Source organism: Sodiomyces alkalinus, assembly GCF_003711515.1.
Source record: "Sodiomyces alkalinus F11 unplaced genomic scaffold SODALscaffold_9, whole genome shotgun sequence".
Classification (NCBI taxonomy): domain Eukaryota; kingdom Fungi; phylum Ascomycota; class Sordariomycetes; order Glomerellales; family Plectosphaerellaceae; genus Sodiomyces; species Sodiomyces alkalinus.
The window spans coordinates 1,602,664-1,629,362 of record NW_021167087.1 but is presented as its reverse complement, the minus strand read 5'-3'; the positions used below and the strand labels follow the sequence as shown (position 1 = coordinate 1,629,362).

The 26,699-nt window shown below is 55.4% G+C and overlaps 9 protein-coding genes and 1 non-coding gene across 10 annotated transcripts in view; 4 read left to right on the top strand and 6 right to left on the bottom strand.

The window, feature by feature from the left end:
• Positions 1-3,305: 3,305 nt before the first annotated feature.
• SODALDRAFT_335658 (WD repeat-containing protein) lies at positions 3,306-5,003 on the bottom strand. Its single transcript, XM_028612513.1, has 2 exons — positions 4,553-5,003; positions 3,306-4,412 (listed from the first exon to the last, which is right to left on the bottom strand). The coding sequence occupies exons 1-2, from the start codon at positions 4,875-4,877 to the stop codon at positions 3,403-3,405; spliced, it is 1,335 nt and encodes a 444-aa protein (XP_028464362.1). The 5' UTR covers positions 4,878-5,003; the 3' UTR covers positions 3,306-3,402.
• A 516-nt stretch (positions 5,004-5,519) lies between these two features.
• On the top strand, positions 5,520-6,900 carry SODALDRAFT_281833 (chitinase 18-4; the record flags this gene model as incomplete). Its single annotated transcript, XM_028608310.1, has 4 exons — positions 5,520-5,584; positions 5,651-5,937; positions 6,006-6,033; positions 6,114-6,900. 4 exons carry the CDS (start codon positions 5,520-5,522, stop codon positions 6,898-6,900), a joined length of 1,167 nt encoding a protein of 388 aa, XP_028464361.1.
• A 397-nt stretch (positions 6,901-7,297) lies between these two features.
• On the bottom strand, positions 7,298-10,401 carry SODALDRAFT_362367 (PLC-like phosphodiesterase; the record flags this gene model as incomplete). The annotated part of the gene is made up of 12 exons (XM_028614455.1): positions 7,298-8,554; positions 8,610-8,742; positions 8,821-9,009; positions 9,099-9,230; positions 9,302-9,316; positions 9,410-9,450; positions 9,550-9,634; positions 9,749-9,766; positions 9,913-9,919; positions 10,027-10,095; positions 10,218-10,247; positions 10,311-10,401. 12 exons carry the CDS (start codon positions 10,399-10,401, stop codon positions 7,298-7,300), a joined length of 2,067 nt encoding a protein of 688 aa, XP_028464360.1.
• A 380-nt stretch (positions 10,402-10,781) lies between these two features.
• On the bottom strand, positions 10,782-11,500 carry SODALDRAFT_325873 (hypothetical protein; the record flags this gene model as incomplete). The annotated part of the gene is made up of 2 exons (XM_028610030.1): positions 10,782-11,218; positions 11,410-11,500. 2 exons carry the CDS (start codon positions 11,498-11,500, stop codon positions 10,782-10,784), a joined length of 528 nt encoding a protein of 175 aa, XP_028464359.1.
• Positions 11,501-13,909: 2,409 nt separating this feature from the next.
• SODALDRAFT_380862 (hypothetical protein) lies at positions 13,910-15,225 on the bottom strand (the record flags this gene model as incomplete). The annotated part of the gene is made up of 5 exons (XM_028615137.1): positions 14,956-15,225; positions 14,729-14,766; positions 14,536-14,614; positions 14,387-14,466; positions 13,910-14,288 (listed from the first exon to the last, which is right to left on the bottom strand). Exons 1-5 carry the CDS (start codon positions 15,016-15,018, stop codon positions 13,910-13,912), a joined length of 639 nt encoding a protein of 212 aa, XP_028464358.1. The 5' UTR covers positions 15,019-15,225.
• A 172-nt stretch (positions 15,226-15,397) lies between these two features.
• SODALDRAFT_t161 lies at positions 15,398-15,469 on the top strand. Its single transcript has one exon. It is a non-coding gene; the product is annotated as a tRNA-Thr (tRNA).
• Positions 15,470-17,204: 1,735 nt separating this feature from the next.
• On the top strand, positions 17,205-20,642 carry SODALDRAFT_335651 (hypothetical protein). The gene has a single exon (XM_028612512.1). It carries the CDS (start codon positions 17,630-17,632, stop codon positions 20,408-20,410), a length of 2,781 nt encoding a protein of 926 aa, XP_028464357.1. The 5' UTR covers positions 17,205-17,629; the 3' UTR covers positions 20,411-20,642.
• Positions 20,643-21,779: 1,137 nt separating this feature from the next.
• On the top strand, positions 21,780-22,487 carry SODALDRAFT_325870 (hypothetical protein; the record flags this gene model as incomplete). The annotated part of the gene is made up of 2 exons (XM_028610029.1): positions 21,780-21,836; positions 21,909-22,487. 2 exons carry the CDS (start codon positions 21,780-21,782, stop codon positions 22,485-22,487), a joined length of 636 nt encoding a protein of 211 aa, XP_028464356.1.
• Positions 22,488-22,895: 408 nt separating this feature from the next.
• On the bottom strand, positions 22,896-24,677 carry SODALDRAFT_282119 (diphthamide biosynthesis protein; the record flags this gene model as incomplete). Its single annotated transcript, XM_028608323.1, has 2 exons — positions 22,896-23,931; positions 23,971-24,677. The coding sequence occupies 2 exons, from the start codon at positions 24,675-24,677 to the stop codon at positions 22,896-22,898; spliced, it is 1,743 nt and encodes a 580-aa protein (XP_028464355.1).
• A 182-nt stretch (positions 24,678-24,859) lies between these two features.
• SODALDRAFT_221794 (riboflavin transporter MCH5) overlaps positions 24,860-26,699 on the bottom strand; it is a 2,234-nt gene continuing 394 nt past the window's right edge. Inside the window, exons 2-3 of the mRNA XM_028607346.1 lie at positions 26,100-26,699; positions 24,860-25,971 (exon numbers count right to left, since the gene is read on the bottom strand). Coding sequence (XP_028464354.1) covers positions 25,043-25,971; positions 26,100-26,640 — 1,470 coding nt within the window. The 5' untranslated portion in view covers positions 26,641-26,699 and the 3' untranslated portion in view covers positions 24,860-25,042. The remainder of the gene's footprint in view (positions 25,972-26,099) is intronic.

Below are 26,699 nucleotides of genomic sequence, written 5' to 3'. Positions count from 1 at the left end.
GAAGAAAAAAAAACCCGCGGCATGTCAGTGTTCTACTAGCTATCAGAGGCAGTTGACGAAAAGAAATAACCCATACACCATGTCAGGGCTGCTATCAGTGGGAACGAGGAGATGAGCCATTGCCGGTGTCCAGCAGGAAGTGGGCCTGGAGAGGGGCGGCCCATCACGAGATGTCGCAAGGAACCGTCCGCGGTGGTTCCGCGCTTAGTATCATTAGGATCTGATCCTGAATGGCTTCCTAGGTGGTGTGTGGGTTGTTTGCGTGTGGCGCGGGATGCTGCTCCGAGTTCGCAGTTCGCATGTCGCCGGTTCATGGACGAGGGAGATCCCCGAACTATGCTCTATAGGCAGAATGGGATGGAGAAAGGCTAATGTTTGCACATCACGTTGTGCCATCCTCTCTTCAGACTCTTCTCTCTGCCGCCCATCTCCAGCTCGCCACTTTGGGGTAAGGGAGCGACAGGTTGTTTTGGGCCTGTCTGGGCGTGTCTGTCGCGTGGGGGGGAGGGAACTCTCCGGTGGCCGAGACAGTTGTGTTGGTGAAGAAAGGTATACAGTAGGTATGGACCTGTGTTGCGCTTCATAAGGGACCTGCCGACTTTGGGACGACGCTGCGGTTGTCCCCGGATCCGTCCGGTGAACTTGGGAGGGTTCCGGGCTTGCAAAATGCGGCCCGGTAAGAAGAGGAAAAAGGGAACAGGGGAAAAAGGGTTGGCATTGGGCGGAGTGTGGCAAAGGAGCGGCTTGTTTCCGTAGGTCGGACAGACATAATTATACCTTACATATGTACACCTCTGCCAGGATCTAGTATATTAGCGTGTGAATTGCCCCACGTCCTAATCGCTTATTAGATTAGCCTGCCGATCCGTACTTTTCCACCTATTTTATATAGGCAGGTATAAAGATATATAATAATAGTAGACCTAACATCACGAAGGCATCTTTAAGTGAAGCTATTACTATCTAACCGATAAACAGTCTAACTTTAACTACTTATAACTTTACTAGTTTATTCGTAATCCGTATTTTAAAGCTATCGTTAGATTCTATAGAAGCAGCCCTTTATAATATAACTTCTCTTAACGCCCTATTATCATCTAATGCTCCTGAGACTAGCATTAAGGACGTATAGATCTAACGCCTATCCACACCTCTATAGCTTCGTCGTCTACCTATCGTCGACGAATTCCCTAGTAGTATTATACCCGATAAAAGGGTTTATAGCCCTCCTGCCTCTCCTTATACGGTGCGATAAAACCGCGTAAATAGCCGCTCTCTCTAGGCTAGGCGTAAGGAGGCACTACTACTGATTCTGTAGCTATAGACACGAGGCCCACAATCTTCTAAGCTATCTAGAGATATTAGGGTAGAGCTTTGTGGCCTTCGACGTATTATAGGCTAGAGCTATTGTGAGATAGTAAACGCTGCCTCTCGAAGTATAGGGCAGAAGATCACGATACGTTAAGTATAGCACGCCTGCACTACTACTACCACGCCTTAGAAGTCTAGGGCTAGGAAGAAGAAGATCCGCACGCCTCTACGATATCGGCTACACGACTAGCTTTAGTAAGACCCCCTCCACCGTATATATGCTTAGGGCGATCTACGCTTTCTTATACCTAGACTCGCCTTATATAGCGATATCGCTATATACTCCGCGATAAAAGATCTTAGGTATTCACGTTATATCCGCCCACGCCGTATCTATCTCGAGGAAGTCCACCGACGTAAGCGTGTATCCTTTACTTAGGATATACTAGAGCTCTTCCTAACTCTAGACGATTAGGTTAATAATACTATCGTTATAGCCGATAAGACCTAGGCTATAAACGACCCCCTTTAGAAGTAGTGGGTAACTATTCACGATATAGAACGCCCTAAAGACTTCCTACTACTTCGGAGGAACCCCGAGGGATAGATATTCTGGGGTTATATTATAGGGCGTATAAAGGGGCCCTATTATATCTGGCCTAAGGAGTATAAAGGCGTTAATAGGGATAGATTCGTCGAGTTTATCTACCTAAAGATTAATAGCTTTATAGAAGAGCGTCTGCTGTATAGGATATATTAGCACGACGGTGCCCTCTTTTATAGATCCTTAAAGGTGAAGAGGTGGTTCCGGGACCACGATATTATCTTACTCGACTACCCACCCTACTCCCCTAACCTCGCTCCTATAGAGCACGTATAGTTCGTGATAAAGAGCTGGATTAAACGTTAGTATCTATAGCTATAGTGGATAGGGTTAGAGGAGCTAAAAGCAGTAATTAAGGCTGCGTGGGAGGCTATTAATAGGAGTTTTCTAGAGAGTATAGTTTATACGATGCCCGCCCGCCTATATCAGGTTATTAAGAGGGATAGGGGAGATACTGATTTTTGATTATCGTGATAGCTATAATAGTAGTGAGATAACTTTTTATTTATATATATTTATATACTTAAATTTGCCTATAGTTTATATGTGTTTGGATATACTTCTACCCAGTGGGCCCCCCTGTTATCCCTAGCCAGTCATATTAGTCTGTATACGCGCTAATATACTAGATCCTTGTAGAGGTGTATGGCTTGTTCTACCACACCAGGTACCTAGGTACCTTAGCTATCGCGGCGCACGCTCTCTCCCCCACCTTTCCCTGCTTTGCGTCAGGCCAGGCTCTGATTCGACGAAGATAAGAAATCCAACATGTCACGACTCCACCGCGTACTCCGAACTTCGCATGGGTACAAGTTAACAGAACGAATCCAGTGTTTCTTCCTGATAAGCAGTCCAGGGCATTTCACAAAACCCCTAAAAATGAAGCTTAATTTTTTTTTTACTGGCTTCGCTGGGTTTCCCGAGTCTCTGGGCGTCGGGAATCGCGTGCCACATGGGCGACACTTCATACCACCTAGTTATTAGTCTGTCTTGTCATTGGAGTGTTGTTTTAATGTTGTCATTTGCTGTGGCTTTTTTTTTTTTTTCCCTTCCTTTCTTTCTCTTCCTCACGGCAAGGTCCGACTTCGGTAGGGACCCACGGCGAAACTGTTGATGGTAGCGACCGGGAGACACCGGACGCCGGCGACGAAAAGACGTCTAGGCACCCGGACCAACGGGAATCCAGATAGCCGACTTGTCATTATCTGTACCATTTACGTGGGCTAATTATGAAGGGACTACTTATGGGATCGGAGGACCAAAGGACCAGCAGTCCGTCTGGACGGACCAGAGTTTGGACTGGAGTCTTGTATCTACCATCATTGCCTTTTTTTTTTTTTTTTTTTTTTTTTTTTTTTTTCATAACATCACCAACCCATAGAACGTAGAGTCAGTTTGAAAGTAAGCATAGAAACTGTAGGGTATCTACCAATGATGAAGTTCACGTTTACAAACACCCCACCTCGACTCCACGTCCATCAGTGAGACTACAGACCCGGGAATGAAAACTCAGACGGCTTCTTAGGCGTCTTCCTCCGCTTGCCTCGCTTCTTCCTGGGCCCATCTGAATCATCACTGTCGTCATCGTCCTCGTCGTCACTGTCCGCTGCCCTCTTGCCACTGCCGCCCGCGCCTTCATCGTCGCTATCGTCGTCGTCCTCCTCCTCGTCGTCGTCCTCGTCTTCGCTACTCCCGCCGCCTTGCAGCTCCGACAATTCCTGCCAGACCTTGATGGTCTTCCCGCCCGCGCTGATGAGCCGGTTGTGACAATCAAACGCCACCGACACGGCCGCCTCCGCGTCGTCGTGCCGCAGAATCGACCCGGGCTCGGAATCCTGCTTCCGCCTAACGAGATCCACCACCCGGAGCGTACCGTCGCCGGCCGCCACGACCAGCTTCTTGCCCCAGCCGAGCTCCTGCGGCACGAGCGCCAGCGCATCGATGCTCTCGCCGCCGCCCCGCGCCTGGTCCACCACGATGCGCTCCTGCTGGTCGTCCCACACGCCGCGGTCCCACAGCGTGACCACCCCCGTCGCCGTCCCGACCGCCACCATCCCGTTGTTCCTGTTCTTCTTCGGCCCCATGCCCGGCACGAACGTGGCGCACAGGAGCTCGTCCTCCTGGTCCTCGGACCGCTTCATCACGCCCTTCCGCCAGTCCGTTGCTGCGAGCGTCGTGCCCCCCGTCGTGATCCACTGCTTGGGCACCCCCGAGGTGCTTTCCGCGGTGGGCGGCATGGCCACCACGGCGCTGATGTAGTCGTCGTGCGGGAAGTGTGTCTGCGCCGGCTTCTGGCCCGGGGCGCCGTCGCGGAGATCGATGAGGTGCAGCGCGCCCGAGTCGCATCCGAGGAGGAGCGCTTGCGGGTTGAGCGCGTGGAGCATGCTGGGACCGTCGGGTTCGCCTGACCGGGAAGGGATGGCCATCTTGCTGATGACTCGGCCGTCTTCGGGAGAGAAGTGCTTGACCAGACCATCGGTGCCCGCGGAGTACATGGCTAACACGAACGTGCAGTTAGGACACAAAACTAGAAGTAAACAGCCCGAGGAGACTTGCTTCGAAAAACGACAAAGCAGAAATAATCAAGGGGAAACCGAAGTAAAGATACAAAGATAAAAACGCGGACACGCAGCTTACCGGCCCCATCGTAGCTGTATGCTAGAGTTCGGCAACTCCCCTTGTGCCGCCTAGTCTGCCAAATGCTGTCGATGGTACCCCTGCCGATCTCCGCCAGACTTCTGCGTCCATTGACCGGAGGCTTTGCCTTGTTAGCTTTAGTAGCATCATCGTCGTCGTCGTCGTCGTCGTCGTCACCGTCGTTTTCGCTTGAGCTGACCGCGGGAAGACGAAATGTTTCGACGCGGCCATTGGCGAGCCCAATCGTCAACAGAGGCTTGGAGGGATGCAGCGCCGTAGTAAACACATCCGCATTGAGCGGCAATGTGCAGAGGTTTTCCAACATGGCTGTGTCAATTGATACCGTAGAGCTTCAAAAGAAAAAGCTGAGAAGATAAATAAGAAGAGGAAGTGTCAGTGGACGAGTTACTTTTGGGTAGAAGTAGTATCTCGGATGTCATGGGTCGTCTTTCCACTCGGTGAGAAAAAAAGAAAAAAGAAAAAAAGAAAAGAAAAAAATTATATGCAACTTTCAGTTTATCGATAATAAGGATACAAAGTACGTGTACTTCGTGTGGAGTACCTCATTCGGTGTGGACCTGGACCCCCGATTTTAATGCCGCTTTCACCGAAAAGCAAGACGGTCTCGGAGGAAGCTACCCCGCATACCTAGTACCTAGCTTAATAGCTGCCCTGATTGCTGCAGCTTTGGTGCGGGGAACGTCCTAGTGAGATCACCTCGATATTCAAGCCATCCAAATCTATACCTTGATGTCTGGCTCTTGGACCTCACCATTTGCCAGGATTGCTTAGTCCTTAAAGCTACCTTGCAGAGTAATTACAGGGTTCCATTTTCTTTCTCGTGCCTACATATAACTGCACAATTATACAGGTTACCCTCCCCTGCGGCATCCGCCAGTGCCCATCCACCGCTCACGAGGCCATGGAGATCCGTTTGCTCCTCTCAACCGCCTTAGTATGGACGACCATGGCATTTTCCCATACCGTCGCCGACGTCTTATCAACTAAGAGATGCATCATGTACCTCACTGGGTAAGAATTTTGACGCCTCACTTTCACAAGACACGCCGGGGAACGATAGCAACTAAATGATGGGAGTCAACACAATGTCGTGCCAAACCAAGACCTTCTATCTGAAGTGACGCATGTAGCCCTCGCTTTTATGCGCTCCAACGTGTTTAATACGGACGAGAACCCTTCTGAATGGCCGCTATTTACCACCGTTGAAAAGGCCCGGTCTCACTTTCTTCCTGGCACCAAGATCATGGTGGCCATCGGTGGATGGGGTGACACTGCCGGTTTTGAAGAGGCTGCGGCGACTGCTGATTCTAGAGAACGATGGGTCCGGAACGTGGCTGCCATGGTCCAGGCGATGGGCGCGGACGGTCAGTCTTTCGTGCGAGAGTGGCCGATACTGCAGCAACTTCACTATGCTAACGGAGGCGCCCAACAGGTGTTGACATTGACTGGGAATATCCGGGGTAAGTCGACAATTTAACTCGAGGTCAAAGCCACCCATACACCTAAAGAGCTAACGGTGTCAAAAAAATCTCGACATCAGAGGCAACGGCGAGGACTATAAGGAAGTCCCAAACTCCGAAAAAGAATGGCAAATCGAAGCTTACCCCCTTCTCCTCGAAGCCCTCCGACGGACCCTCGGCCCTTCGAAGCTCATCTCAGCAGCCGTCCCCGGCCTACGGCGCGACCTCATCGCCTTCACCGAGTCCACCACGCCCCGCATCGCCGACCAGCTCGACTTTATCAACGTCATGACCTACGACCTCATGAACCGCCGCGACAACGTGACCAAACACCACACCGGCGTCTCCAATTCCCTGGCCGCCATCGACGCCTATCTCGAGCGGGGCGTCCCCGCAGAGAAGCTCAACCTGGGCTTTGCCTTCTACGTCAAGTGGGTCGAGACCGGCCCTTGCCCGGATCCGGCGAACCCGGTCGGTTGCCCGACCCTGCTCCTCGAGGATCCCGAGATGGGTGCCGACTTGGGCCGGACGGGTGGGTTTAGCTGGCATGACCCCGTTCCAGAAGGGGAAGCTGCCTCGTTTGCCCGCGCGCTCAAGGGGGGGAGGTACGATGAGCGCGAGGGGGGACACTACTACTGGGACGAAGAGGAACATCGCTGGTGGACCTTCGATACGCTCGATGCTATCCTTCGCAAGTTTCCCCTTATTGTCGACCAGAGGGCCCTTGGAGGCGTTTTTGCGTGGGGGCTGGGGGAGGATGCTCCCAAATTTGAACACCTCCAGGCGGTCAGTAAGGGCTTGAGGGGTGAGAGGGAGCGGACGAGGGCAAGGGAGGAGAGGATGCTCCCGACTAATGACGAGTTGTGAAGTTCTGGTTTGTCTTTCCCCTGCGACCGACATGGGAAATAACTAGCAGGCCCTTGATAAGGAAAAGCTCTGCATTTTGTGTCAGAACTATGTTATGACACGACTTGAGTCGTCGGCCAGTTCCCTTGGGTCGGAATGTTTTCCATACGTTCGCCATACGTTGTCAGCGACAGCCCGTCTACCGACAACTTCCTCTCATTATTTTCTTTTTCATAAAAGACTATGGATTACATCGTGCCTGGTTCGTCACACCAAGCCCGTCTTTATCATCCGCCGGCTATAGACCCAGCTCCTTTCACATAAATACGTTACAGTGCCCTCGCGGCAGCCATGCGAGTGGCGCCCCCTTTCTTCAATCTTTTCTACGGACCACCGAGAGAGACTCCCACCGCCCCGCTTAGATCAAGCCGAAGCAGTTGGCGTAGTAAGTAACGGTGGCACTCCAATCAGTGAAGATGCCAATGATGCCGACCTCCCGGGCAAGGACATGGAGCAGCTCGAAGACGTCACCGTCAGTGGTGATGAGGTCGGAGATGGAACCGTAATAGTAGCCGCCGCGGCCCTGGTCGCTGAGAATGCCGCTACGCTCCAGGGACCAAGCGATGATGTCCAAGCCGAGCTCCTTGGCCTTGACGGCGTATTCGCTGGGGGCGATGGTGCCGTCCTCGCCGACGGTGACGAGGTAGAAGAGGGGCGGGGCCACGATGTTGACACCGTCGGCGGCGTAGTTGGTCAGGTTGGCGATGGCGCCGGGCATGGTCTCCGGGGTCTCGCCGTGCGAGTCGAGGAAGACGGCCTGCCGGCCGAATTCCGGGTCGTTCTGGACCCAGTAGAGGACGTCGTCGTAGAGGAAGGACTGGAGGAAGACGCGCGACGGGTCGATGCCGAGCGCCCGGTAGTCGTCGGCCATCTGCTGGGCGTAGTCCTCCTGGGTGTAGTCGCCCTCGAAGGGCATCTCGACCTCGGGGGTCTTGAGCTCCGGGGCGAACAGCAGGCCCAGCTCGTCGGTCAGTCGGATGTGCTCCTTGTGGGTCAGGACCTTGCCGCATTTGCCGTAGAGCTCGGTCCGCCAGAGGGGGGCGCCGAGGAGGTACTCCTCCGGCGTGGTGGCCTGGTCGTTGGCGCCCTCCATGCGGGCGCAGAGCGTCTCGAACTCGTGGACGGTGATGTCGGAGGTGCAGCACTGGGCCTGGGCGGGCTCCCCGTCGGCGGCGGGCTGGAACGGGACGGTGCACTTGGCGTTGAGCTCGGGGCGGGTGACGATGTCGGTGGTATAGTGGAGGTCGCACTGGGAGTGGCGGCAGACGAGCTCACGGTCCTTGGTGAAGGCGACGTCGCACTCGAGAACGCCGGAGCCCATGCGCGCACCGGCCAGGTTGGACTCGAGCGAGTGCTCGGGGATGAAGAGCGTGCCACCGCCGCGATGGCCGATATTCCAGGGGCTGGCCTTGAACTCTTTGATGCTGGCGCATTCCCGGAGCTGCTCCTTGAGTGGGCCGTCCCTCATCTCGTCGATGAGCCAGTAGGGACGCACGCCGACGTCGATGTGCTCGATGGAGGTGTAGTTGAACCTGCTCTTGCAGGGAGCCCTCGCGCTCACCTGGGCGGCGGCGGCGAGGCCGGAGATGACGGCGGCCTTGACGTGCATGGTTTCCTGCCCCCAATGGGTGATTCGTCTTCAAATAGGACCAATTGAGGGGTCGATTGACAGGGGAAGGAGGTCCAGAAGATGAGAGAGCCGAGGGAGGAAAGGGCAAGATCGGCAAGAGGGCGAGGGCGAGGGCGAGGGCGAGGGGTAGAGAGGGGGGAGTAGGAGAGGGGACGCAAACAGCATAACCCGTGCTTTTGTAGTTCGAATTAGCTCTTAATAATAAACAGGAGCTCGAAGAAAACGTGTATGGGGCCGCATGAAGGAGCAACTCCATAATAATTAGTACCAGGTAATAATCCATGTTCTCTCCGTCGTATTCCTTTGGCGTGATGGATTGGCGGGACCCAGTGGGATCCTCTTGGGAACGTGCCTGCAGGGGTTGACGTTTTCCAACCCGTCTTCTCGACTCGCTTCCAAGCTTCCAAGAGCCCGGCATAGTGGCAAAGGCCTCGCTTGATCTAGGTAGGAATCACAGATTCATGATCCAGTACGGACACAACATGGTCGTCCCCGGGAGGCGTCATGAAGGACACGACCAGACAAGCACAGCGAGGCACAAGCCTGGGCCTCGATGGGGAAAGAGAAGCAGAGAAGCTTGAGGATTTCTTCCCGATTGGAGCGAATGGACGACCAATGTTTCGAGACACGTGGGGGAGGAGGAGAACGCGCATGGAAGACGCTTTTAGAAGGAGGTCAAGAAATGGGAGCTATCGGGGCGGGGCGGGGCGGGAAACAGTACGGATTAGGTACCACGAGCCGATGAATCTGCGAATATGTGATGTGCTTTAGTATTTGGGGAAATGTTGTATACCTATAAGTAGATGTACTACACCGACGATGGGAATACGAATGGGAAACGATGATGTATCGTTGCCGAAGTGGATGAGGTAAGAGAGGATCTGAAGAGAGAGCAAGAAGAAGAAGAAGTGCCGAGGTATCCGTACTAAAGTACCTTACTGGCACATGTCCTCGACATTCGTGGGTGCCAGGATTCGTACCAGAGATACACCGTGCTGTGTTCCAAGGTTGCTATTCGTCGACGAGAACTCGGTCACCAAGCTTAGGTACACCATTGAAGAGGTTCTGTCCACAGGGTCAACTTCTCGCCTCCCGACGAACAACCGGACTTTAAGGGCTCAAAGCTGGCCGGGGAGATTTCTTGTTTTCCCTCTTCACTACGGTAGATCATGAACCCACTCCATCAGCGGGAATTTGCTCAACGTATGACATTGATGACTTATGTATCCGTAGATATAGGTAGGTCCGACGACGTGTTTGGACGCATATTTATGTGACGAGCTACGTTGTACGTACGTTAGAGGAAGGCACGAAGTACGAAGTATATAACTGGGTAACAACACATCGTCCCTATGTGACAGCGCATCCTGATGGAGCTCCGGCAGACATGTGCCGTAATTTGCCCCGGGCGGGAATCTAAAAGGAGCTTACCTTATTTAGTGCGAGTATAAATCAACCCATGGTTCTGCGGAACTCCAGGTAGTCGGCCGGCGCATCGCGGACATTATAATTCCTTCGTGTTTGAACTGCAAAAAATCAAATGAACAAACAGGCGTACATGTTTCGAAAACCTATGGACTGATGCCATCACATATACGAGTATCAAAGAAATGGTCTGTGAAAGAGCAGTTAATATAGTACTCGGTACTCTCGAACGGTTTCGATTCCTGAACTGGGACTTTGACGGGTTCAATTCAGGACCGACCATCATCTACCTTAGACCACGACGAATGTAGCCGACCATTACTAGTACGCAGCTCGTTGAAGTTCTGCGCTGCAACCGAAGCGATGTGTATCATGGCACTTGGTCCCCCGGCAGCCCCATATCCCATTACCAAGCATCCAACCAACATAACATCATAAGGGAAAATAACCCCAAAAAAAGGGAGAGTAGGAAGAAGAAGAAAAACAAAAAACAAAGGGTATCTCCTCAGTCTGCGCCTTGCAGAACCATGGTTCAACAACATTCCTCCTTACCGGTGCCTTTGTCCAATCTTAGGTCCCGGCAACGTGCATCCGCATACACCCGCAATCGAGAACATAATCGATGTTCATTCGCAACCCCCACCTCCTCCGCACTCTATCGGAATAGACGAGTCGGAGCAAGTGAGATTAGAAATAGACTGCCCGAGCGATCACACTCTCGCCTCTCTCTCTCTCTCTCTCTTTGCTTCTCCCAGCCTCGCCATCGGACCCCAAGCGCGTGCTAAACTCACGCGCCGGGATAGGTGTTGGCAGGAGCAGGGGGCGCCTCGGCAGACGCAGGCGCCGCGGAGCCCATTTGAGGGTGCGCGACGGCGGGGCTAGTGGCGCTGTTGCGCGACCGCACGAAATCGATGATATCGAGCACGAGGAGGGCAGTGAAGGCGAGCCAAACGAAGAAGCCGAATGCGGCGCCGGCCTGGGCGACCCTGCACAGGTTGAAGCCGCCGCACCTAGCGGGGCCGACCAGGGAGGCGTAGGCGATGGACCCGGCGAACCAGAAGATGGTGGTGACGCCCAGGAGGGCGAGGGACGCGAACTGGTGGAACAGCTGCGCGAAGAAGATGGGGGTGAGGCCGAGGTAGGCGATGACGAGTAGCGACCAGACCGAGTTGAAGACCATAAAATTGACGGTATGGTGAGAGAAGGGACCGAAACCGTCGGCAGCTAGAAGAGTGGCACGCAAGAAAACGTTAGACAGGGTCGAGTTATAACAAATGAGGGGGGGAAGGGGGGGCATGGAAATATGGGAATGGGATAAAGCGTCGTCGCAGTAGTAGTAATGGGCGATGGAAGAGAGCATAGTTGTAGATGTCTGCATCCGAGGTGTAGGGGATGCATCATTTCTCTGTACGTACCTGCAGCGGTCAAGGCAAGCTCGATGAAGCTGAGCACCGCCGCCACGATCAGAAGGATCTGGACAATACTCAAAGGAAGCTGCTGCATCATGTTGGAGGTATAGAAAATGATATCGATGTATTGTTGTAAAGGCTGGTGAGGTTTCGGTATGTAGCTGGAAGTCGTGTAACGAGCTGTTCGATGTCGCGAGGCAGAGCAAGTGGGGTGACGTAGATCGGGCGCGAAGGGGGCCGTTAGGCTAAGTAAGGTACGATTAACTACCTTACGAAGTATAGTCAAGATGGCGATCAACCCAGGAGCGAGGTGGCGCGATATATAATGTATTGGATCAGGAGGAATAGGTGGCGAAAGAAAATAAACAAGGTGAATGTCGAATAAGATGGAGAAAAGGGAACTGGTTTTATGGAATGCGAGGTGGAGGACCGATTCTATTTAAGCGGCTGGCAAGTGACTTCTGTTGGGAGATTGCGCATTCATTTCTTTGGACTGGAAAGGGAAGGGAAAAAGAAAAGAAGAAGAAAATGCCAGACAACCCTCTTTTGATCTTCGGAACAGGCTATAAGCGGGGATGGATGGTAAGTCATCAGCCCATGCCTTAGTAGCACCAAGCAAGACTACCGACAAAGCGAGAAAGCAGAATTCAACAGGCATCCACCAGAACCTTCCTCTACCCTGAAGGTCCATCTAGATGGGGAGGGAGGCAACCAAAGCCAAGTGAACCGAGCCTTACCGTCGGCTTGGTGATGTGGGTAGGGCAGTGAGATGCACACAACAGCTAATGTCGGGAGTGACCTCATTCGCAACTCCATCTGCTCTTTAGTGGGGATCTCGACCCAGCATCCTGGCCTTAATTACCTACACTGTGGACGGCTTGTCAGGTGGGGTCGGCACCCTAAAGAACAGCGAATGAGTGCTCTAGAACTTCGCCCTTAGCGCAGCCAAGGGTACGAATCAAGCTACCTAAGTGGTCGTTTGCAGCCACCTTGGGGCTGAGCTCTAATGACCCCGAATGACCAAGTTGGGATTTGATCGAAATTACGGAGTACTTCGTACCTTACTTCGTACCTTACTTCGTACCTTACTTCGTCCTTCGTACCTTAGAGTCTTGATTCTTGTTAACTTCAGCGTAATTAGGTATTACTGGGACGAAACCGGGAAGAACCCTCTTTCCGGCGGAAAGGGACGGGGAGGACACCCAAACTCCGTCCTCAAAACGTTGAACTTCAACCTGGAACCCGAGGACACAGGCCTGCCTGTTCGCATGTCTCGATTGTCTTCCTAGTAGGACTTGGGACACAGCTGTAAGGGGTCAGATGAGTCACGCAGGCTGTTCGATACGTACGGTATTTATACGTACTTTTAACCTTCATGTACGAGATATGGTTGTTTTGCAGAGAGTCTTCAGTGGTACACATGGCGTTTACCTGTGGGGTCTGTCTTCTCACGCGGACACAGCCCCAGAGCCTGCAGGGTTGCATTGCACGATTTGGCGTGCTCGTTTCGACACGACTCCTCCTCCATCATTCCTTGAAACTGAAGTCGGTACGGATACCTACTAATTAACACCGCACATGCCTATCCCCTGGAAACCATCCCATGCGATGGCTCGCTAATTCCTCGTGCTGATTTGCTGCGACGTACCGTACCCGTCAACAGACTCCCACGCCCCCAAAGGTCTCTCTTCGTTGTCTGCGCGGCTAACCAAACTGTCCCGCTGGCCTTGATTTAGCCGGCGAAGTGCCCTCCAGACTGCTGTACGTATTACCTAAGGTAGGTGTCGCTACTTTTCAGACCCGTGGATCGATCTGCGACTAGCGCGTATCGTAGGTATACACGTACAGACGGGGAGACCAATACGCAGGCACATCGTCGTGCCGAGTACATAGGTACGAAGTATAGTGGCCCGGCAAAAGGACCGAAGCGATCTGCACAATGAGATTATGTAAAGTGATTCGCTCCTTTTGCCTATCTGACGGTACCTAACGTCAAGCTCTGCCTCGACGAAGCGTTTCGCTGGTTGACTGCGTCCCTCGGTGTCCCAATCACCTTTCTTATGCGGGAAACCCGCTGTCGTCGATCCGAATATTAAGTTGCCCTTGAACCGGCGTTTAATACCAATTCTTACTGGCTTACTGTATGTATCTAAGCTCCCTAACCGCTCCGACCGCCGCTAGTTCTAAAGTTGCTGCAGAAAACCTCAGCCGCAAGTACAGTGACGCGGCCAACCCTGCTATTTGGAATCTGTCCTGAATCCCCAGGGTTCGCGTTGCGGTGATTTAAAAGGCGCAATTCTACCCTGAACATCCCTGTTTTTCTGTCTACTCCTTCCCTCGGCCCTGAATATCCGGGGTGTGCCGAACTATATGTACGGGATCGACGTCAGCCGAGTGGCCGGTTGGTCTTCTTACGGTCCCCTCAGACGACGTACAACATGAGAACGGAACGGGTTCGTCGACATTTTGAAGCCAGGAAGATACGACAGGGAATTCCACCCCACATTCATCCGTCCAGATCGAGATATGCAAGGCCCACCAGGTCATGACTCTCACGAGACGGGGACTCTGTCCAGGATACCTTAACTTCCTTGACGGTTGTCGTCGAGGCGGCGCCGACGTTTCGGCTGTCAGAGCCGAAAAATCGGCCCATGGCGCGGTCTCGGCGACCATTCCTCGCTTCCCAGCCCCGTCCGATGTGGCTGGACCCTTGGTCGGACACAACCAGGGTGTGCCTCTCTGGGGTTGAATGATGGACAACTGGGGTCTCCTCACAAGTCCACAGCTGGGGAAACTCACTATGGGCTACCTTGAACGGTATCCGGAGCACCAGCGAAACCACAATCTCTTTCCAGCGTGTCGAGTCGGGGTCTGGCCTGGAGCCTCTGTGCCCATGAAGCCGTTCACACCGCATATCCTTTCTTAACGATCGTTGCTCCACCACGCCACGAGGAGAGCCTCTATACCTATATAGGGTAGGCACTCACAAACCAGTGGCTTGGGCATGGAGACTCCCACAAACCGATGGCCCGGGTCCGCTCGAGGATCAAGAACATCTCCTGGCTAGGCGTGCCACTATTCAACATGCCTCGGGCCGGATATTACCATACATCGTACGAAGACTACGCGTACATGCTCCTTGGCTAAGGGCTGAGGTTGGATAGCGCTTGGGTTGGCAAGCGAGTCTTGGTAAAGTCGAAGGATGCCGTGCCTTTAAGACGTGGGACTCTAAAGTCCCTCCCTGCGTCCCTGCCCTCGGCCTATTAAGTAAGAGCTTCCGGATCGCGTCACGGGACATGCTAGGTCGCTAGGTCCAAAACAATACGCCGGCAGCTTGGCACTTTTGCTCTTGGCGGAATGGGGCTCGCAGAGGTTGAAAGAGAGAATCAAGTGAAGAAAGAGAGAGAAAGAAAGAAAAAAAAAAAAAAAAGGCGCCGAGATGGCCGGCTGCCTCCCGACTTATGGATGCTCGCGATGACGAGTAGGTACTCCGCGATGACCAGGGTCTCCTGAGACAACCAGCTAGTAAAGCGGGGCAGTCCATATTTCAACCTTCTTTCTGGAGAAGTGAGGCCCCTTCGAGAACGGGTTGCCCAGAAGAGCAGTTTCCATCATACTGGCCGGTACAGCGCCGGAGACCGATATGATGTCGTCTCAGCGAGCGAGGACTTGTCGTGTGCCGGGCAAACCCCTATACATGGGTTCAACCTATTCGTGACAGGCACTCGCTCCAGAGATATAGCCTAGGCGCGGCTCTGCAACTGCTGGACGCGGAATGCCGTGAAGGGAGGGAGCCGGCAAGGCAAGCGGGTGGTCGATGGGACGTCCGTACGTTGTACGTAGGTAATTAATCTGTTTCCTTAGAATTCGGTATTACACGTGTACTGAAAAACTACGTCTTCCGTCTTCGTCTCCCATCTGGGTTAGCTCGATTTAGTGGGCCACAGGAGCTCTCAACCACATGAGGGTAGTATCGAAATCGCTCAATAACTCCGCCTCGTTGGCTCAGTGGTAAAGCGCCTCACTAGTAATGAGGAGATCACTGGTTCGATTCCAGTACGAGGCAAGTTGGCTTAGCTTTTTGTCTTTTGGAGATATTTTTTGCTTTGACTTGCTTTGACTTGCTTTGACTTGTTTTGTCGTGTGCTCTGTTGACGACTCGACTTGTTCTCTTCGTTCCACTTGTACTTCGCATTCAAACGCGATTTTTTTTTTTTAAAAAAAAAGGCTTAACTCTGTCCTTTATACGTATTATTGTGTTTCTTATTTGTTTCTGTCTACGAGTCAGGGGCTTGTCTTGTCACCAACGATGCTTTGTCTTGTGCTGGCTCTGCGGGCAAAGAATGATCTTGATCTGGTTTACCCGGCCCTTATCACATTAACTTTTAACAGACAAACTGAATAAGGTAGGGACTTGAGACAAACGGACGTTCCCAGATGCAAAGATAGAACCACGTGTGGACAGGGTCGTACCTACCTGGGCCGGCGCACTGCCATTACGTGAGTGGTCTTGCCAGGAGCTTATCAGTAACGCCTTAATTAATGGCGTGCCAAACGCGGGGATGCCCCCCTGTCTTTGGGGTTTCATTCGGTACATTTGCTATAACTGGTTTCGTGCCCCTTGCCTCATCCATAAAGCAGTTCCGGCATGGCAGATCTCAAGGGGATGGACTCCAAGTAGGCCAGTTATCGTTTTGCGGAACGGACGGCAAGAGAATATAATATCTTACTTAGCGAACATTATTAGGAGTTCAGGATTCCCACCGTGTTACACACATTGTACGAAAGTAGGGACACCGTCGCACCGAAGACGCCAGACAGGAAATAGAACGGAGTATAATTAATACTAATACAGTAGTACCCCAAGAATAACATCTTGGCCCACCCTGGCCAGCACATGTAAAATTACAGGTACCTTATGTACCGTGTACGTTGTAGGTATGAAGTCGTGGTGGCAGGGGAGTCTTCGTCCGTTCCCTTTCGGCATGGGCCATACACAACACAGACCCCTATCAGCACCCCTGACCGTTCTTGAGACATATTTCCGGCTCTCTCCAATTCTCCCACACGGCGACCCATCCTAACGTGGGAGTTCGCTCAGTCTGGGTGGGTATCGACGGACCCCGTTATTTCGGTGAGTGAACTGCTAGGTATTTTCACTGCATCGCGCATAGCCGGTGCTGGTAAATTATGCTGCAGCTAATAAATCACCACGATCATCGGTCCATCGATCCACCCACCTCACCACCTTTCAAAGTACTTGGGGTATGAATGATCCTATGAATTATCACAACGTTCAGCCTTATGGGACTCGAAATCCAGGGATCTTGCTTTAGCGTTCCGACGACAGCGTTCAAGTTACGTAAAGCAAACCAACAAGATGCTCAATTGCCGGCTCACGAGGTGTGTCCTCGATTATTAATGATCATATATCCAACCCAGCGGTACGAGATGTGTATCTTCTTTTCTTTTTTCGCATTCGGAGCTCCCCCCAGCATGAAAGTAGTCCGAATACTTCGTATGGACCTATCTGAGGCAAAGTCATTCATTGATTTGATTGCCCACTTGGGGACTTGGCGATATCCGAAATATCCTCACGTTACATCACTAAAACTGCATTGAATTGTTATCAACCCTAGCGATTGCCTTCAATTGGTACTCCCCAGACACACCTCATGCTTGATGGTGGGGTTTATCGGCCATACTTGGCGACATTCACTGATACCTAACACATCCCTTATCTTCCTGCTCCGTCGCCCTTTCCGCGTCGTCCCCCGCCCCTCCCCTCCCCTCAGGGAAGCAGAGAAACCACGACCCGATTGTCTCCAACCGTTCTTCGTCTTCTGCCTTCTGCCTTCCGTCCTCCGTCCTTCCATCACCTTCTCGCAGACGTCATGTATTATACATCGATTGGGCTTCTCCTCTTTAGTCCTAATTCGTCCTTTTATTTCTTTCATTAACGACACCGATCTGGAGGCTTCTTCTGATTGAATCGAACGAAGCAATTGGTTGTTCAAAAGAGACCGACTTTCCAGGCGTTTAACGTAATATACAGAGTACTGTGTCCACTCGACCACGCTGCACGGGGCAGGTTCAAATTCGACCCGATAGCTCCAGAACTGAGTAGAGCTCGTCCCCGTGGAACGCAACAGAGAGACGCGGTGAGGTGAGGTACGAGGCGGAGAGGGGTGGGTGATAAAGGAACAATATCTCGAATATCTCGACCATGTCAGGTCGCAGCGCCCACGTGCGCAAGAAGATCGGCAATGAAGCCACCAAGGACGGGAAAAACGCTTCACGAAATCATCCTCCACCACCACCACCGCTGAACCCCGGTGGAAGTTACGGTCCAACTTACGGTCAAGGTTACGCTCACAGCTATGACTACGAGGACGTCGCTTTAAGCGACTTCCCCATGCCGGGAAGCTCGCTCCCCGTCGGCACCGGAGTCGGGACGACGAACGCACGCTTTTTGAAATTCTCCGAGCCCCTCCATGACGCCGCCGACGGGACCTTGGCCGGCAGCGTCGGGCGGCGCAATCTCACCTTCAGCAGCGCCATGAGCATAAGCAGCGGCGGAAGCAGCGCCGAAGGGCGCCGGGAGACCAGCCCCATCGACGAGTTCGACCACGACCACGACCAAGCCTGGGGTCTCCAGAGGAAACAGACCCTCAGGACCGAGGACGTCTCGGGTATCGAGCGGTCCGGCCTGCGCAGCATGCTCGACAAGAAGAGCGAGGGCGTCCGCAAGGGTATTGCGAAGACGCTTGCCTTTCGGAAAAAGGACAAGGATGCCCGCCGTGACAGCCTCGACAATAAAGCGTTCGAACAGCGATCGCCTACCGCCGCCACTATGCGACCCCAGGGGGCCCATCCTCTCAACGCTATCGAGCTCCCCGGCGGAGAATTTGGCACGCCTGCCGAGCTCGAATCGCGTGTCCCCATCTCTGGCTCGGTGCCGCTAACCGGCCGACGACTGACCAGCGGGACACTCGATTGGAACCCCAACAACGATAACATGGACCACATGAATCACGGCAATCCATGGGCAGAGCCTCCCCCGCCACCCCCTATAGGCAAACTGCCTCACATCCCCACCGCTCAACCACCGCCTATGAAGCGGTGGGTCGGCGGCGGCCGGCCAGCACAGCGCTGGAATAAGCTGCGCAAGGACCCCGAACTCTGGGACCCAAACGGCGACGTCCTTGTGTATTTCGGTCACCGCGGGCAGACGCCAAAACCGAACCCGTCTTTCCGTCTCTCATCTCACATCATCGAGGCCACCGAGTCGCGACCGCTGATCACCATGCTGCGGGAAGGGTCCACGGAAGAAGACCTGGACTTCCAGTTGCCTCCGTCGCCCCGAGGGGCACCGCCTTTGCCCCGTCACGACAGGAGGCGCGGTACGCAACACCACCACGGAAAAGACACGGGGCCGGCTGCTGCTACCGCCGCCGCCGCCGCCGCCGCCGGTGGTCAGCCCAGCCCCCCCGCATCCGAGGATAACAGCGTCGGCGATGCGGACGGGCAGATCTCGTACGAGATGTACTTTCCGACACCATCTGGCATGTCCAAGGTCGACCAGTTCCGCCACCACATCACGACGCGGAACATGTTTGCCCTGTTCTACCACGCCTCCCTCGTGGGTATATCGCTGTATCAAGCGCTGTCGGACCTCCACGCCCGGCTCGATGCGTACATGCCGGCGAAGGCGGACAATGTGGAGACCATGGTCAAGTATCTCGCGGCACGCGGCCTCGACGACGTCCGCGGGGAGCCCGAGACGGCGGTGGGGTTGCTGGCGTGGACCGAGGGCCCGGAGGTGCGGTGGGAGGAAGGATGGCGCGAGAGCTTCGTGCACTGCGCCGGCATGATGCACGGGCGGCTGGAGCGGTGCGCCGACTTCCGCAACCTGACGCCGGTGACGCGCGCGTTGCTGGAGCGGGCGAGCCTCGAGACGCAGCTCCGGGTGCAGGCGGCCGAAGATCGGCTGGGTGAGCTGCAGTGCCCGGAGATGTGGCCGTCCTCCGGTCGGCTTGCGAATAACAATAGCCAGGCCAAGGCGGCGGCCGAGAGGTTTCAGAAGTTCCTACTGAAACACTACTCTCGGATCTACGGCTCATGGCCGCCACCACTGCCGGCGGACGACAGCGCGGGGTACGGTGGCGGGTCCGGAGGCGAAGGCGAGGAAGGCATATGGCTGACGAGGACGGTCGCGCAAGCGCTGCAGCGGGACTTGGGCGCGCTGTACGACTACCTGGTGAACCGCGACATCGTGTGGGACGAGTCCGAGGCGCGGTCGGGCCGCAAGTGGATGATGGTCAGCGAGTCGGGCAACCGGGCGTTCGAGGCGGACATTTCGGAGCTGCCGATGACGGACATGCTGGTAGAGTTCGACAACAAGATGCGGTTCCCGCACATACCGCACCCTTACCCGTTGGTGCCGGAATCGATGCCGGGCGGGACGGCGGCAGCAGTGGCAGCATCCAACACCGGCAGGGAGACATCGTTCATGTTCAAGAGCTCGAAAAAGAGCGGCGGGAACGCAGCGCTGGAGAGGCGGGTGCAGCTCGCGTACACGGAGGCGACCAACATCTACGCGCTGGGTACCGAGTTCACGCAGTCGGATCTCATCGACGCGTTTGTGAAGTTTGAGAAGACGGACCGGATCGGGGAGGTGGACCCGGCCGTGGCGCGACGGGGGCGGTGGGTGCTCCTATACGGGCTGCTGCAGACGCTGGCGAGCGTGTCGGTGGACGTTCCGAGCGTGCGGTACCGGGAGGGGGTGCCGTATCACCTGTCGGCTCGGCTGCGCGGCAGCCGGGTGCCCCCGTGGAAGGTGCCTAGTGCAGGGACAGGTACAGGGACAGGGACAGGGACAGGAGGGACAGGATCGGCTGTGGGACGTGGTGGTATGGATGAGGCGGCTCACGAGTTGTCACACTGTTGGGTGGCACCGGCGTCCTGGGTCCGCGTGGACGACGAGCATGAGGAAGAGTATTTTTGAGGGACCCGACAGGTAGGGCAGTTGAACGTTTTGTATATAAGGTAGTGTAATGAGTGGATATTACGGTATTCTTGTGTGGAATCCGAGAGCAAGTATGTATTAATATCGACTTTGCTATTATAATAAACACTTTTCGGTTCGAGAACAGGTGGTGATGGTGGTGGTGGTGATGGTGGTGGTGGTGATGGTGATGGTGGTGATCCCGACTTGAACAGGGAGAATATGTACTGATAAGATAAGGGCGAGTAGCGGAGGTACCTAGGTACCTAGGTAGCCATAAGTGCAGATGATATGATTGGCTAGACTCTTTCAACTCACAATGGGCGCCCTGGCAACGGCAGAAGGTTGCGGGAGCGCCCACGCTGTGCGCCAATTCGGTCCAGGTCCCCTCCCCGTTGTCCCAGCCCCTCAATTGTTTTTTAATCCATGAATGTTCTAGACATGCGGATAGGCATCCGCGGTGTGTCCATAACTTCCAAGTACGACATAATTGCATTCCAGTTAACAATGGCATTGATATCTTTGGCATGTCTTGTGTCGACAACCACTCTTCTGGATGGAGCAGGAAGACTTATATGGTCAGTACTTGTAACACAGCAGTACCTAACTCATAGTTTTGGCATTGTCGGGACGGTAAAGCGATAAGGAATCCAACGTCATGAAGATGGTAGCGTCCGGACAGGGTAGGTACTCCGGTCGTATGAACGGTACCTTACCTAGGTACCTTATACATATATAGGTACCTAGGTACAATAGGAACACATTGCGACCTCGACACTACCTTGGGTATCGTTGCTCTGCTGTCCTCCCACACACCCATCGCATACACGTTGTACTTCTTTACACCAGACTCGCGGGTCGCTCGAAAGGCCCGACTTTCCAGTCATCCGGCCACCTGTATTGCATGCATGCAGGCTAGAGACTCCTAGAGGAAACCCAACCTCCCCTCCTCCCGCGCTGACACGACCACAGGACCACAGGACCGGACCCCTCCAGCTTGCAAAAAACCCTACCTACATACAGAAGTCTTCCGTCTTCCGTACAGCCAGCCACGCCTTTTGACCAGACTTTCTCGATTATTCGCTGGCGACTCAAATGCCCAGTGGTTCCTGCAACGTGCCGTGCCGCCTTTCTACGGATAGCTGCTCAATCATCTCAACTTTCTTTTAAAATCCAGCGCAACCTCACCTCCGTCTTTCGTCCCCTCCCCATCCCCATCCCCATCCCAGCCCCCGCCCTTCTCCTCCTGGACCCCGAGTCCGCTGATCATCGATCAACCTCTCCTTTGGGGCCCCCACATCCTCCCTCGAGAGAACAGACAGAAAAACCAACAAAGGGTCCCAAGACCGAAGACTGCCCACTGCCCGCCATGTGGTTCTTCACCATATTCTTCGTCTTTTGGCGATTCTGCCAAATCATCACCTTGGTAAGTCAAGACTGCAGACTAGTTATCCCATATCCTTATCATCGCCGACGAGATGAAACTAACAAAACCAAGATCCCCGTGGTGGGAATGCTCGCCTGGTTCGTCCGAGGCTACGTCGAATCCAACGCCCTGACCCCCGACTACATCCTCGTCCTCTTCATCGTCTCCGTGCTCGCCCTGGCCTGGGCCCTCTTCACCCTCTTCAGCTACCACCGCTCCAGCACCAACGCCACCTGGGTCGCCATCGTGGACCTCCTCTTCGTCGGCGCCCTCATCGGCTCCGTCTACGCCCTCCGCGAGATCCGCAACGTCGACTGCAACAACGTCGTCGGCGACGCCGACTGGAGGCGCCACTTCGCCGCCATGGCCGTCGTCACCACCGGCGCCTGGGACTGGCTCTCCGGCAGGCCCTGCTCCATGCTCAAGGCCTGCTGGGCCTTCGCCATCATGAACGTCGTCATGTTCTTCTTCACGAGCTTCCTTGCCTGGTTCAGCGGCGACGGCCTCCGCCGCGACACCGGCTATGACGATTCGTATCGCGACGGCGCGCGCTCGTCTTCCCACCATCGTCGGCGTCACAGCGGAAGTAGCCGACATTCGCGCTCCTACGAATCTCGGCCTAGTTCGCATTCCCGCCGTGTTTATGTCTGATTTTCTTTTCCCGCTTGGTTTTGGAAATATGAGGAATAGAAAGAAGAAGAAGAAAAAGAAAAAAATCGAACATACTTTGCGACGCTGCGACGACATGCACGACATTTACGACGACAGACCTCCTCCGAGACGACTTTTTGAGAAGATGTCTCCCAAAAAAAAAGAAGAAAGAGAGAAGTGGTTGTGCCAGGTAAAAATTGGACCGTTTGTAGGAACATTCGACGAGTTCCACCTCGCGCTGAAGGGAGACAAGTCCTATGGGCGAAATCGAATGCTGCGAAAGTATCATATCAAACGACCTTGCGCAGGGTCTTCCCAGAGCACGGCCCAGAATATATATCAATTCATCCCCCGGATTTATTTGCATTTTTTTATTTCCATTTCCCTCGGCGTCCCCCGCAGTCTACCTCATGTTCGCGTGCTGTCCTCTCCCACTGTGTATCCCCTCGCCACGCCGCTCCGCCCTTCTTCAACGACCGCACTCCTACTCCTCTCGTCGCCATGATCAAAATCCGTGCCGAGACCTTGCCACGTCCGTTTCGACCGCAGGAACTCGGCCCCGGGACTCACCACTCCGTTGATGGTCGCTAGCTCCCCCGCCGCGGCCGTCTTCACCAACGCGCTGGATTCCCTTCCGGACGACGACGACGACGACGCGTCTGCATCTCCTTGGCTTCGACTGCCCGCTTGCTTTTTCGCACGGCCGTCGACCACGACCCTCATGGGCCGGCTATGGCTGATAAGCTTGCCGGTCCGCAAGTCAAACGCGGGCGGCGCCGACTCTTCCTCTTCCCCGTCAACGCCATCACCATCCTCCGCCCCTAATTCCTCCCCCTGGCCCCCCTCGCTCTGGTTTTCTTCTTTCGCCCCGTCCCCATTCTCCTCCTGGTTGGCATCCTGGAGCTGCTGCTCCAACTTCTCCATCCCGCCCCACCACTCCGGCCCCCACACGCGCTCGCTCTCGGGCCGCAGCGCGACCTCGAGCTCGAAAGGCGTGACGACGGGACGGTAGAACCCGGCGTCGTCCTCGACCAGCCCGCTCTCCCAGCACCCGACGACCACCCAGCCGTCGATCTCGGCAAAGTTGGCCAGCTTGGCCGGGTTCAGCTTGCCGACGACGACGGTGTAGCTCTTCTTGCCGGCGTCGGCGATGCGGCGGCGCAGCAGGTCGACGGTCGACAGGTAGTTGGCGACGCTGAGGGTGTTGACGAGGATGCCGACCACGCCGGCGCTGGCGAGGGTCAGGACGCGGGCGAAGCGCCGGCGCAGCAGGGCGGCGGTCGCGGCGGTCGGGTCTTGGACTTGGATGCGTGGCGAGGGCGCGCCGGGCGGGGGCGGCGATGGTGGTGGAGGGGCCGGGAGGACGTGGAGGGAGGCGAAGCGGCTGTGCAGCGCGAGGAGGAGGGCGGAGGGCGGGGTGGAGATGTGGAAGAGGGAGTACCCGCTGAGATGGGCTTCGTCTGGTTCAGGGCCGGGCTCGGACTCGGACTCGGACTCGGATTCGGCGCCGGCTAGCCTTCGGTTGGGGATGACGCCGGCGGGGTTGTGTACGACGGCGGTCCGTAGGATGTGTCGGTAGCCCTTGGCGCGCAGGCGCGAGGCCAGAGGCTCGACGTGGTCCTGGTACGTGATGTCGGCCATGAGGACGACCTTGGCGGCGTCGGGGTCGGGGAATTGGGACTCCAAGGCGGCAGCTGCGGCGTCGAGGTCGAGGGCCTGTTGGGTGAAGACGTAAATGACGGGGAGGCGCGAGGTCGGGGAAAGGCAGGCACGGCCGTAGTGTACGACAACCTGGGCATCGGCGTGCTCGGCGGCAATTTCGTCGACGCAGCATGCGCTGTAGGAGGTGTCTGCTAGGACGTAGATACGCTCGGGGGCCGACCCCGACCCCTCCGCGCCCTGGGGGGAGGAAGAGGGGATTTCCTGGGCGAGGGCCCGGCTCAAAGCTTCAACTACCCATCCAGCATCGCGTAGCATGGGATCTGGGAATTGGAGACCGATACGCTTCCAGCCTCCTTGCTTGATCTCGCGCGCGGTGCGGCGAATCTCGTAGACGGTATGAAGCTCATCGTCGGTCCGTGGCGGGAGGGGGTCGACGGGTTCTACTACGGTTGGAGTCGGGTCTTCGAAGATGGGTTCAGCCGGGGTTGAAAGTACTGGCGGTGCAGAAAGAGTTTCTGATTCTGACATGATGTGGAAGGGTGTGGAAGGGAGAGATGAGCCTGATGAGAACTTGAAAGACGCGGGTTAAAATAAAAGTATCATGGCGGGCGGGCGTTGGAAAGGGATCGTTTCTTTTCGGCGGGGTACACAGTACGTACCGTATGTAGTACGGGCCCTTCCTTCCTTGGGATAAAAACTTCAATGACCGTTGCCCCTCCCCCACCCCCCACCTAAAAGATAAGATAGGCATGTACCGTGGCCGTACTCCGTACGGATATAACTCTATTCACTGTGCCATCTTGTCCGCTTACTTAATCCTCGTTTACTAATCCTGGTCATCCATCATCAACCAGGTTGGACGACGCTTTCACAGAACCATCAACCCCCATCTATTAGAACACCTTCTTCACACCCCAACCGACGGCCAACACCCTCGCTGCGAGGAAACACCCTAGCGCGAGGAGATACGAAAGACCGGCAAACACGATAAGGGCCATCCAGCCCACATCGCTGTGATCCCCCGCCTCAAGAATGGCACCGGCTATGGGCAGACTACTGAGCGTTCCAAAACTGGCCACCATCAACGCCGTCGAGAGGAACCGCCCGTAGTCCCGAGGGTCGCAGAGCTGCCCGAGACACACGGGCGTGAGCCCCAGGTTACTGCCGCTGGCGAAGCCAAACAGCACGGCAAAGGCCATGAGCATGGCCCGCGAATCCCCCGCCGGCAGCCAGAGGCCCAAGACGGTGGCGACGCACAGGGCGATGCTGGCGAGGATCACGTTGAACCTCCCCACCTTATCCGCGAGGAAGCCGGGCAGGAACCGGCCCAACACGGACCCGGCATTGAGCAGGGACAGGAGCGTGTACGAGTCGGTGGCGTCCTCCTCGAAGCGCGCCGCGTACGACACGATGTACGTCAGGGGCACGAACAGGCCCCATTCCATGAAGAAGATGCCCACCGCCGACAGCGTGAACTTGAGGTCCCGGAACATGGTCAGGTCCGGCCAGACCGACCTCCTCACGAGGGCCGTGTCGCGGGGCGGCAGACGGGTACGGATGAACAGCGTCGCCGGCAGCGCCAGGCCCAGGAGGATGAGGCCCAGGATCCGCGTCGTCCATCCGAAGCCCAGGGTCGGCAGCAGCCGCTGCAGCAGGATGGGGAACACGATGCCGCCGATGGATCCTGCCGTGGCTGCGATGCCCGTTGCGAAGCCGCGCTTGGCGTCGAAAAAGTGAGCGATGGCCCCGTACGCTGGTGAGTTCAGGAGCGCTCCGCCGAGTCCGCCTACGACGGCGTAGGACAGGATAATCTGGTAGTACTCTGGTGCACCGACAACAGTTTAGCCTTTTGTCACATGGACGAAATCAAAGATGCCGAGATGCCCCCGCCCGGGAACCCTTTTGCCACCCTCTTACGAGGTGCAACTTCGTATAACACAAACTACCTACCTTCGCAAACGCCCAACATGAGCAGGCTGGCCGAGATGAGCAGGCCACCCAGGGGCACGACGATCCGCGGCCCGTGCTTGTCGAAGATGGGCCCGACCTGGATGCCGACGAAGAAGACGATGAACAGGTACAGGCTGAAGATCCAGCCGATCTCCGACGACGAGTAGTCGGCCAATTGGTTGGTGGAGAAGTACGATTCGAAAACGGCGGCCGTGTTGATGAGGCCGAAGACGGAGAGCATCGCACAGAAGGATCCGAAGACCACGAGCCACGCCGCCAACCCTCCCTCGGGGAAGTCGAGGTTCGTCTCGACTCTGGCTAGGGTGGGTGGCGTCGCACTCGCACTGTCAAGCACCAACGTCTTCTCGGCGTCCGGCGGGGTGGGGGTCTCCGGGCCGGCCGCTCCCGAGAATCCACGGGCTGGGCCGGCAGAGGGGACGTTGCCATCATCGCGGTCAACGTCGTTGTAGGCCTGCCCGGGCCGGCATGGGCGGTTTTTTAGGCAGCTGTCCTCTGCATTGCGACAGCTGTCGCAGGTCATGGGCAGAACAGAGTTGGTGTCTTCGATGCGCGATTCGTCTTTTGTGGCGGAAGGGGGGG

What these genes read in the sequence shown, in the direction of transcription:
- SODALDRAFT_335658 (XM_028612513.1), bottom strand. Translation starts at nt 4,877, where the DNA reads ATGTTGGAAAACCTCTGCACATTGCCGCTCAATGCGGATGTGTTTACT. An exon ending in ATACAGCTACGATGGGGCCG is followed by an intron (nt 4,413 to 4,552) that starts GTAAGCTGCGTG and finishes CGTTCGTGTTAG; the next exon opens with CCATGTACTCCGCGGGCACC.
- SODALDRAFT_335651 (XM_028612512.1), top strand. Translation starts at nt 17,630, where the DNA reads ATGTCAGGTCGCAGCGCCCACGTGCGCAAGAAGATCGGCAATGAAGCC.